The sequence below is a fragment of the Momordica charantia genome (genome assembly GCF_013281855.1).
Source record: "Momordica charantia cultivar OHB3-1 chromosome 9 unlocalized genomic scaffold, Mcharantia_2.0 BLBB01000009.1, whole genome shotgun sequence".
Lineage (NCBI taxonomy): Eukaryota > Viridiplantae > Streptophyta > Magnoliopsida > Cucurbitales > Cucurbitaceae > Momordica > Momordica charantia.
In genome coordinates, this window is record NW_028275167.1 from 384347 (window position 1) to 396707 (window position 12361).

The following is a 12361-nucleotide window of genomic DNA, read 5'->3' on the forward strand; positions in this document are numbered from 1 at the left end:
ATTTTTTAAATATTTAATTTTTTTACCATAAAATGTAAATATCGATTTTTTTATGTCGATTTGAAAATGTCCATGAAAATTTAGAACCAAAGAGTTGTAATTGTAAACTTGCTATAAAAGCTGTGAAGTATCATTATTTTTTGTTTTTTAGTAAAAAAAGAAAGCTGGGAGAAGTAGAATTCTTAGAAAAACAAGACTTGGTTGGGAATTTTTTTTAATAAAATAGTTTTATGCATTTTTAAATTATAAATTTTATCCCTAAAATTGAATTGTGTTTATTACTCTCTTTTTAAGTTTTAATTCCATCTTTGCATTCTGGTTTTTCTCCTAATAATTACTCGTCGTTAATCTCCTTACTTAAAACTTAATGTAAAATATTTGTTGAATTAACAAGACATAGAAAGAATAATCTAACTTAATAGAAATAAAGATGAACATGTTAAAGATTTCAACGTTTGTTTTGTGGGGATGCATTTTAAAGATTTCGGGAGGCATCTGAGCAATTTTAATAAAATCACTCCCATTTTCGTTGATCATATTTGAAAAATTAAAAAGTTGATTTTAAAAAAACACAAGGTTGTGTTTGGGATCGGAGTATTTCCATGAGCCATGTTTGTCAAATTAAAAAATTGATTTTACAAAAACATAAAATCATTTTTAAGGTATCACTAGGACGGTGATTTTGAAAAATCGACTATTCTTAAATCTCTTTTTTCAAAATCACTTCTTCCACTATCACTTTCAAAAATACCTTAAAATCACTTAAAATTGTTTTTAAGACATAGGCGGTGATTTTGGAAAATCATTATTCTTAGATCTCTTTTTCCAAAATCACTCCTAAATACATTATTAGATACTGTGTAACATGTGTTTTTAAGATCCCATTGAGGGCATCTTCTTTTGATAATTTTCTCTCTCGTCATTCTTGGTCTATAATATTTTTTCATCAATAATCTTTATTTATCACTTATTTTATTTTATTTTAAAAATAAATGTATGCTCTAATTTATTGATAAATTTTTAAATACAATTTTATTTATATGCCGCATTTAGATATAAATAAATATTACTCAATGATATAATATTTTAATTTATTTTTAATTCAAATCTAGTGTTCAATCTTTCATTTATTTTACTCTTCCAATAGTCACCAAACCTAAACTAAATTGACATAAAAATATAATATTAAATTAATAAGAGTAAAATTTTATACGAATTCAAATATATAAAATTTAGCATATGAATTATAAGATGACCGGTAAGGGTATTGTTGCAATATGTAATTTAAATACATTCTCAGTACAAATTCTGCAAAAAAAAAAAACATTCCTACAAAACAAATATTTAATGTCGGATATTTAAAATTCTAAATATCTTAAAACACCATGCATGTAAAAATATCCGACATCTATATTTTCGAAAAACAAATGACGTCTAAAAAAATAAAATGAGATATAAAATAAACATTTAAAACACCTCCAAGCTTCTCTAACTTTCATTTTTATTTGGAAAAGAATAATCCACTGACAAGCACAAACATCTGATACAATTATTATATATGCCCAGAAACATATATATGAAATACGTTTAATTTTTGGTTTCTATTTGATTATCTGATCAATTTTCAAAATATGCTAAACTTTAAGGGAGAAAAAAAAAAGAAAAAAAACCTTAAAAAAAGTCTTTTTGGTTCGCTTAAATAAAATAACTATTTTTCTTTTCAATGTTATTTTGTTGTTGATTTTGGTTCTCTACTTTTATTTTTAATATCATTTTTTTATCAAAATTACAATACAACACTGCTTTTAACATATTTTTTAAAATGTAACCACGTCGAATTTATGTTAAAAGTTTAGAAATAAACACTAAAATGAATGTAGGTTATTTGTTTTCATTTTTTTAAATAATAGAAATTCAAAGTGATAAATTTTGGTTGGAAATAATTAACTTAACCCGGCTAAAATGAATACTATGTAAAATTATAGAAGTAGAGGAACCAAAATAAAGAAAGTATTTTTAAAAAAAGGAAGAAAAATAAAATAATTGGGAGTTAAAAGGAAAAAGGAAAAAGGAGGGGAAAAAACACGAACATCGGGAAAGAGGGAGGCATTGGGTTGAGATTTTGCCGTCAAAATCCCGTTTCGTCTTCTTCTTCATCTTTCCCATTTCTTCCTTCCTTCCCAGTTTCTTAGAGAGAGAGAGAGAGAGAGAGAGAGAGAGAGAGAGAGAGAGAGAGAGAGAGAGAGAGTCGCCGTCGCCATCGCCATCCCCCATTGATTGCTTTGCTTTGCTGCTGGAAGGAGGAGCCACAATTCTCCGATTCTCTTCATTTCTTTCATTCATTTTCATTTTCATTTTTCCAACCAATCCTTATTGTTTCTCTGTGAGTTGAGTACTACTTCTTTCGCTTTTCCCTTTCTGCGCTAATTGATGATCGCAAGTTTGAGGATGAATCGCTGCGTTCCTGATTTTGAAATGCCCGACGATTACTCTCTTCCGCCCTTCTCCTCCTTTCCCACACCCAGAAAGCCGCCTCTGTAAGCTTTATCATTTTTTGCTTCTTCAAAATTTCTCTGCCTTTTTCCTTCGTTTTCTCCACTCAGAGCTTCGTAACCGCAGGCCGGACGACGACTTGGTGGAGCTGCTATGGCACAACGGCCAGCTGGTCACGCACAGCCAGAACCAGAGGCCCCTCCGCAAATCACCGCTCTCCAAATTCCAGGTTCCGATTCCGCAAGATCAGGCCCCGGCGAGAGAGATCCGGCCGCCGTCTCATTTGGATGACCATGATCTTTTCATTCAGGAGGAAGAAATGGCCTCCTGGCTCAACTATCCTCTCGTTGAGGATCATAATTTCGGCTCCGACCTTCTCTACCCCGCCATCACCCCGCCTGTTTGTGCGAATCCTCAACTCGAGCTCCGGCCATCGGCCACCGCCTCGACGACGGTCACTCTGACGACGCGGCCGCCGATATCTTCCGGTCGGAGGATTGAAGCGCAGAGTTCCGCTCAGTTCTCGAGGAACGAGGCCACCGTCGAATCAGAACCGTCGAATTCCAAGGTTATAGTGAGGGAATCGACGGTGGTGGATTCGTGCGACACGCCGTCTGTGGGACCAGAATCTAGGGCTTCGGAGATGGCGAAGAGGAAACTTGCGAAGGCGGCCAACGGCAGCAACGTGCGGTGCGAGATCGTCCGCTGCGGCAGTGAAGTCGCCGGAGGCACGTCGGTCGGCGGTGACGGTGTTGGGGAGAAAGAGATGATCACTTGTGAAATAACCGTCACGTCGTCGCCCGGCGACTCGAGCGCCAGCGCCGAGCCCGCTGCTCCAAAACCTGCCGCCGATGACCGGAAGCGAAAAGGAAGAGCTCCCGATGACACTGAGTGCTACAGCGAGGTAAATCTTTAGTTAGCTCTGCCTCTAAGAATACGTTTGGTCCGTTGAACAGTTTATAATCTACTTACTTGAGAACCTCCGTTACATTCAATGAATTTTTTCATGGTAGACTCTAAATTATTACCAATCGCTAAGTTTATGGGCTAACTTTAACTCAATTTGAATGTTAAAATGTGAAAGTTAAAAGAAGGAAGAAATTTAAATCAAATCAAACGCGTTTGAAATGAGTTAAACTGTGGCGATTGAAAGCTCCCCTTCCCACTTCCATGGCAGCAGGTGATTGCTGAATGTATTGTTTTCGGTAAACAGAGAGAGAGAGAGAGAGTGAGAGAGGGAGAAATTGTTCTTTTGCAATGTTTGGTGATTTGATAATATATATATATATTTTCCCTTAGGATGTCGAGTACGAATCTCCTGATGCAAAGAAACAACTGCGGGGTTCAACGTCAACAAAAAGATCTCGTGCTGCAGAGGTTCACACCTCTCGGAGAGGGTGCGTGATTGAATTTATTAGTACTATTGTATGCTTGTAACTAAGCAGTATTTCTTCTTTGGTGGTGTTGTTTTCCTCTTGGAGGTGAGCTGAAATGTTGCAAATTCTCTTGCAGAGACGTAGGGATCGGATAAATGAGAAGATGAAGGCTTTACAGGAACTCATACCTCGATGCAACAAGGTTCTTTTTTTTTCCCCCCTTCTATCTTTCTCCTTAGTGATCTTAGCTGCAATGAGATTTCGACTTTGAATGTTTCTCACTTTCTCATGACCAAACTTATGTTGGTTCCTTTACTGAATGTCAGACAGATAAAGCTTCGATGTTGGACGAGGCGATCGAGTACTTGAAGGCGCTTCAGTTACAAGTGCAGGTACTTCGAATTCCAATCAAGTTAATAATAGTCTAAATAGTTCCCACATAGAGGTGCAACCATGGTAGAAGGAAATGTATGAATCAGAGATACCTTTTATCTACACCAATTACTTTAACACACAAAAATGGTTGAACAAATTGTTAACCGAATAGTCAACATGAGCTTAGCTCAACGGTAATTGGTACCTATCTCTGACCAATAGGTCATGAGTTCGAATCCTCTCACCCCCACTTGTTATACTAACAAAAAAAAAAAAATTGTTAACCGAATTGGGAATATAAAGAATTCTTAGTGGTTCAGCCTGCTGCACGTCGTCCTGTGACGATAAACATCTGGGGTGGTAGATTTTATTTCTGAATTCTGTGCATAAACATACAAGTAATGTATAAGCATTGTCATTGACCGTTTAGAGCTTGAACATGATAAGCTGATGCATCTTTGTAATGATCGACTGTGTTTATAAACCCAGATGATGTCGTCAATGGGGTGTGGGATGATGCCGGTGATGTTCCCAGGTATTCAGCAATACTTGCCGCCACCAATGGGGATGGGAATCGGGATGGGCATGGGCATGGGAATGGAAATGGGCATGAATAGACCTATGATGCCATTTCCTAATCTCCTGGGCGGTCCAAACTTGCCAATGCAAGCTGGAGCAGCAGCTCATTTGGGTCCAAGATTCCCTCTACCCGCCTTTGCAATGCCTCCTGTTCCCGGTAGCGATCCATCCCGAGTACAACCGACGAATCAAGCCAATCAGATGCTTAACTCAGTCGGAACACAACATACAATCCCACCTCCAGTCTCGGGTTTTTCTGATTCTTATCAGCAGTTTGTTAGCTCCAACCAAATGCAGTTTCCTGCGACACAGCGTCTACAGGTATCCTTTTTAGCCTGTTACCTTTCATCTTTGTATTAAAATTCAGCATTTTCCTAACACTGGTTGGCACCAAAATTTCAACCAAATGTCATCATCAACCTTGCAAATTTAAACCAACGAGTTTGTTAACCTTTGACAGAATCAGCAACCGATTCAGCCGGATACGAGCAGGCCATGTACTAACAGGGGTCCCGAAAACTTTGAAAATCACCAATCAGGTAGACTTATTTTTATATTTATTGGGAAGTTTGAAATATTCAAGCTCTCTGCTTGTAACATGATATTTTGCTTTTATAGATCTGCTAGTAGTTGCAACGTTCAAAATAAGTTACATTCGAATCGATATTCACGTGAATCACTTATTGTAGGTTAATATTTTGAATGTGTGGACACGAGAAGCACACTCCATGGGCAAGTTTTGATGCATATGACAACATTGAAAGCTTCGAACATGCGTGTCTGTTGCTTGCTAATACAATATATATCACAAATAACATGTAATGATCACATCCCCATAAATATAATATATTTATACGTCGTTTTAGTTTTTGATCTTATTATATCTTTCATGCAGTTCTCGTCCTTTTACTGACTCATTATTCTGTTAGATTGTGATAGAAAGAAAGTCGAGTTACAGATGGTCATGGGGAATCTGTTGCTTTTACACGAAACTAGTGTGTCGCATTGCATTGCATTGCGTTGGGGTCGGATCCGAGGTGAGGATGCTGATGGATCCAACTTGGTAACTTGGTGTGGTCGATTATTGTCGTCGTCATCTTCGGGTGGTATCGAAGTATTCGAAACGCTCCAACTCCAGAGCCATTACCATTTTGCTCCTGGACCATGATATATATTCTTCCCAAAGTTGTTGCTCAAGATTCTTTTCCCTTCATCATAATAAAACTTGTCTCATTCCCATCTCCACTTGCACTTGGAATATAAATTCTCAGTCCTTCTCAATAGATATTTACTTTTTTTTCTTCTCTGCTTTTTCCACTGAAATTGAGAGGGGAAGAAGAGCAACTCCACTGTAAAAATGAGAGGAGCTTTTACTTTCATTGAGAGATGAAAGTATGTCGTAGGGGCATTCTTGGTATTGTCAACTCTTTGTGTGTGTATGGAATCATTGAAGTGGCATTTCTCAAATGCAATAAAAATGGTGTAATTTTTATGTATTCCAATGCAACTTGAGGGAATAAAATATCTATTTTCATTTTAAACGTCGATGTTTTAGTCTCGAATTAACAAAAAATTGTGTTAAATATTAATTTCACTTAAAACAATAATAAATTTTAATTTATTTTATTGATTGATGGTAAATAAATTTTTTATTGTAATAACTTTTTTTTGATATTGAAAAATAATAAATAATTGAAATAAAATTAGATCAATAAAAATAGATTAATTATTTGAACAATTTTATTCTTCTAATAATTGTTAATAATGAATATTTTAACAATTTTATTGATATTGATTAATAATAACAAAGTAATATTAAATAGTTGATAAATGAAATATAAAGTTGTCATATTTTACAATAAAATCACATTAACTGAGAAAAGTTGGTATTAATTTGTTTATTACAAGAAAAATTATCGGTAATATAAATAAATAAATAAAGAGTAAAATTGTAAAACAATTAATAAAATTGTTATGGCTCCGTTAAATAGATGAGAGACAAAGGGTAAAAGTTGTAAAGTAATTATTGAAAATGGATGAAATTACCCATTTAAAGGGGGAGCGATTTCTAAGTTTTAGTTGGATCCCACTAATTGATTACATTCCTACAATTTACTAAAAAAATTTCATTCCTATTCATAGATTTCCATTCTCTTGAACTAAATCGAGCCTAAAAAAAAATTATTTTCAATAATTTCTTTGGTTATGGAGAGGTGGTTTTTTTCATTATTATTATTTTAAAATTATAATGTAAATATAGAGGGTAAAAATTTGAACATTCGGTCTCTGTAAAAATATTATGAGTTTTATTAATCGATGAGAGAGAAATGACAAAAGTAATAAAATAATGAATAATTACTGAAAAAATGAGACCGACGAAATAATGAATGATAATGAGATTGATTAGGTTGTAGGGGAGAATGAGATTACCCCTTTGAGCGAGAGTGATTCGTTTGAGGTGAGTTCTACCGATTGATTGGATTCCTACAAAATTTTCAGGCTAGTTTGGTGTAGGAAAGTTTGATATTATAAAACATGCTTTTGAATTTCAAAAGTGAAAAGCTAAACATGGATAATGTAGAAAAGTTAGATATTATATAATTAATTTCTAAAAAGAAAAAAACAAAGAAAAAAAATTGGTATCAGTATATGTTATGATGTTTTTGCTTTATTAGAAATTTGTACTTGTATGAAAGAATAAGTTCTGTTATTGGTCCCTTTTTTCTTCTTTTGTGTCATGGAGACGAATGGGATTAAAAAGGGCAGGCTAGCAAAAAAGTTCCTAGGGAACACCTAGTTGAATTGTGTGTATAAGAAAAAAATCCGAATGGGTGACTCTTAATTTTCACGGGTAATTACAAAAATGAACATCTTTAGAGACTCGTATTACAGAAGTATATAACTTTTTAAAAAAAATAAAAAAAAATGTTTATAGACAAACCCGTAAGAAGCTCGAGTAGATATTTTGAAAGTTCTGGAATCCAAATTAAAGGATGGTGAAAGTTTAGGGAATTTGAATATGATTTAAAATAGGCCATTATATTTTGAGATATTATTATCTAGTCTTTTAAGCTTCAATGATGAATGATGTTAATTAACTCGTACTTTCAATAACTTAAAAATGTTTTTTATTTTGTAAAGGATAGCGACTAAAATTGATATTATAAAAATTAAAAGAATAAATAGAAAAAAAGAGATTAGATCTCAGATGTACCAATTCGGAAATGAATAAAAAGTTGGGATACTTCGGTAAAACATTCTCATTTAGTATTTCTTGTTTCTCTTATTTGTTTATTGTTTCCTTTTTTCATTCAATAAAAACAAAATTGTGTTTGATAATTGATGAATCGTTTTTAAATAAAAATTAAATGAAACTAAATGTATTTTTATTTCTTATTCACTCCAATTTTAAATTTTAAAAAGTAAAGTTGTTACATGAAAATTAATTTATTAACTATGATATTCAAAGTTATTATATTAAATTTATTTTTGAATACTTACCGTCACAACACTATTCAATCAATCAAGATATTACTTACCTATCTAAAGGTTGGAGGTTCGAGAATCCCATCCATTGTTAACTTAAAAAAAAGAATTAATATATTGATGGGCTATCTAGAGACTATAAAAGGATTGAATTGTATAAAATTTATAATTTTGTCATGAAACAACCCCTGCCATCACCCAATTTACTAATATATCCTTTTATATTTCACGTCAATATTAATTAATTTTTAAATCTAAAATTGGTTACTTGCAAGGTTACATAAAAGGATTGAGTTGGTGTTCCGTGTACTGTCGGTACAAGATCGAAAAGAATGCACTGGATGGATGTCCGGGCATTGAGAAGGAAGGACGCTTTCAGAGACAAAAGGCCATGGGGAGACAAAGAAGTGGGGGTCTATGCTTTCCTTGAATGAATCAATAACAACTCATTAGTGGAATGACGGATCAAGAGACACGTAGGGTGGGTAAGGTCCTCTCAATGCTCTAACACCCACACCGGATATGGACCAAACTATCTCACGACGCTACAAACCTAATGTGGTAGTTTTCCATCATAGGGCTTTCTATTTATAGATTGAGCCATTAGGTGAATTGAGGTAGAGTAGACCGATGATGATCCTGTAGTCATTTGGCCGGCTATTGAAAGAAAAAGCTTGCATCTGCGTTGGCGATTTCTGATGTGAATTCGGTGGGTCGTCCCCCCTTCCTACGGGTTCCCCCACCGACCCAGTGACACACCAACCACGCCTCTTCAATGACAACTAATTTTAACAAATCCTTGAAATCTGCCATTAAAATTTGCCCAAATCACATGTCTAATAATAATAAAAAAGACCCCGAGCGAACGACGCCATGCAACCACCGAATGCACTGCATCTGAGAGAGCGAAAACTAAGTATTTGACAACTATTTATGTTTGTTGTTTTTCAATTTTTAGAAATATTCTCAAAATTGTATAGAAATTTTAAAAACAACGTAAACAACAAATCTCTTGTTTTGTTCCCATTTCCAATTTGTTCACAGCATAAATAAAAATATAATTTTATGATTATTTTATCCATAAATGTTGGGGCATGTAATTCTATTTTTTTTTATTAACAAAAAACAAGAAATAGACAAGAAATGAGAATGATACAAGATGGACACCAAACTTATTACTTATCTTGACTAGTTGAGTTAAGCTTATTTTATATAATAATATTTTCAAAAGAAAAAAAAGAGGAAAGAAATGATTTTCTTTAGATCAAAATTCCCATGAATAGTAAATTTGGTCGAACCTATTAGCAAAGTCCCTAATATAAATGGCATCGTCTTTTGCAATCCAAATGCAATTCTTCCACCCGCACCTGTCAAACAGTTGCGGGTTGGTCCAAAAGACCTTGAATGCGGAACTGATACCATTGTATTTTTTAAGGCGACACCAAAAAAGCGTGGACTGCAACAAATTTGTGTTGAAACTCCAGGTGAAGTTAGGCCCTTGGTGGTAGGCTATGGAGGCCAAGATCATCGTCCTGTGATTGGAAGTGAACGTACAATGGCTCGGTGACGTTTAAGCCATTGACGACAAACACGTGCCATCGAATGAAAGGAGGGAATATGCTTCCCTTGCTCTCGAACGATATCGATGAGGTTAAGGTTAACGATAGAAGAAGAACAAATAGATGAATTCTAAGAGAATCTGCCATTTTTCATTTTTTCTCCATTTCTCGTCATTATTGGGTTTTATTGTGAAGAACTGTTGATGTTTGTGAGAAATCTTCTTATTTATTGTCATAAATTCTGTGATCATCGAATGTTAAGCATGCATGCTATAATTAAGAGGAAAGAATAATTCTTTTATTTCTTAGATTTTGGTAAAAGGTTTGAATCAAAAGGATTATTAGAATCAATATATGGTATTATTCTTCAAATGAACGAGAGATTATATTTTATAATGATCTAAAAAAAAAAAATAAAAAATCAGTGTAAAATCATATTTTCTTAACCATATTAACCATCATGAGTGGCTTATTGGTCTAAAGAAGCTAGGGTAAATTGAAAGGAAATGAGCTTAGGCTCCATGATGGTCACCTACTTTTAGAAATAATTCCTATGTATTCCTTGACATCAAATATTGTAAGTTCAGATAGTAGATAGTAGCCGCGTGAGAATAACATTTAATGGTTTTAGAAAATTAGGAGGAACATATAAGACTTCATTTAATAGATAAATATGCATAGAAGGTTGATTTTTTCTTTTCGTGTCACTCTTTCCATGAGTATTGACGCTCATATTGATTGTCCACATACATGTAGGTATAAATTCCATCAGGTCGAGCAATCCATCGACAGATGCCATCCCCACACTTATTTCTTATAAACTTGTTGTCATCCCAAAACACTGTGAATGTAGCGTACGATTGGCTTCGCCATAGGTGACAAGTGAAGCGTGTCGTCCCAAAGAAATTTGATCTAAAATGCCATTGAAAATCTTGTCCAACCGAGAGGAACGTTTTCCCGAGGTCGTTATCTTTCGACCAGCAATGCACTCCGATGGTTTCGTTGTTGAAGTTGTTGATGACTCGCACGTAAAACTTATCTAAAACTGCCTCACTTACTTGTGTTAATTCAATACTCAGAAAAATGGTTATCACTAGGAAGAAAATGCAGCTCTTATGATGCCTCATAGCTTCTACCTCTTCCCAAATGGTTTGAGAAAAGGCATAATTCTCTCTTCTTTAAATAGAGAACATAATGTGCATTTCATTGACTTTAAATAGTAATATTGTTTGTTTTTCTAATATAGAAAACAAACCATATTACTATTTGAAGTCAATGTGTTTTCCTTTTAACAGAGGGAGGAGAGATTATCAACCTATTTTGGCAACTAGAAATCATCAAATATATCATGTAAAACACAAAATATAAGTTTAAAAATTTATATAACTTTGATATTGTAATCTCTTTGGGAAAATTTAACAATGTATGTCTTAAATTGTTAACGTACATTTGCAAGAATGTAACAATCTATTTTTTATTAGGTATGAATTTTATTATACCATAATATCATTTTTTATGGCTAGAACGACTAAATTGTTACAAAATTTGAAGTATAGGGACTAAATCATTACATACTAAAGTTTGAAAACTAAATTATTACATATTAAAGTTCCAGAACTAAATCTTTACAAATTTTGAACTACAAAGATTTAGCATTAGCATGCGTTTTAAAATTTTGAAAAACATACTTTTGTTATATATTCTTCAACTTTTTTTATTATTTTTAAATCACCATTTTTGTAAAGGAAGATTTAAAATCATCCAACACATTTGAAAAGTTTTCAGTATTTTCTTGAACTGCATACGAGACAACTGCAATTCTATGCTTGAAACTCATCCTGATTATTCTTCATTAAGAGTCTTTGGTAATCTATGTTTCCCTTTTTACTTTATCTTCGCATCGAACCAAATTCGAGATTCGTGCTCACCCGCAATCTTTCTTGGTTATCATCCAGGAATGAAGGATATCGTTTTTGGCAGGTGGATACAAAAAATTAAGTATCATTCTAATGGCGTACTATTGAACGGTACAAATCCCATTAATTAGTTGCTAAGGGATATGTAATGATTTAATACTCTAGTTTAAAATTTGTAATGGTTTAGTCCTCAAATTTTAATATGCAGCGACTTAGTCCCTATATTTACAATTTAGTTGTTGCAGTAAAGAAAATAATTGTATGATATAATGAAGTTTCGTCAATATAAATAGTTTAAAGATTAAATGCATTTTTAACCTGCATGTACTCTCCTAACCCACGATAGAAATTGATACTTATGTTAACGAGAATTTTCACGATAGATGAGTAAATTATTACAAATTTTTGAAGTATATAGAACTAAATCTTACCTACTAAAAGTTAAAAAACTAAATGGTTACACATTTAAACTTCGACTAAATGATCAAATAAATCTTTTAACCTTCCTAAAAATGGCTTTGTTTTTAAAATTTAACAAAAAATTCAAAAATGTTATTTAAAAATATGATAAACCTAA

The 12361-nt window shown here is 33.5% G+C and overlaps 1 protein-coding gene across 1 annotated transcript; it reads left to right on the plus strand.

The window, feature by feature from the left end:
- Positions 1–2096: 2096 nt before the first annotated feature.
- Positions 2097–6319, plus strand: PIL5 (phytochrome interacting factor 3-like 5). The gene is made up of 8 exons (XM_088117932.1): positions 2097–2537; positions 2620–3397; positions 3793–3890; positions 4008–4071; positions 4196–4261; positions 4734–5144; positions 5284–5362; positions 5753–6319. Exons 1-8 carry the CDS (start codon positions 2431–2433, stop codon positions 5989–5991), a joined length of 1842 nt encoding a protein of 613 aa, XP_087974058.1. The 5' UTR covers positions 2097–2430; the 3' UTR covers positions 5992–6319.
- The last annotated feature ends 6042 nt before the right edge of the window (positions 6320–12361 follow it).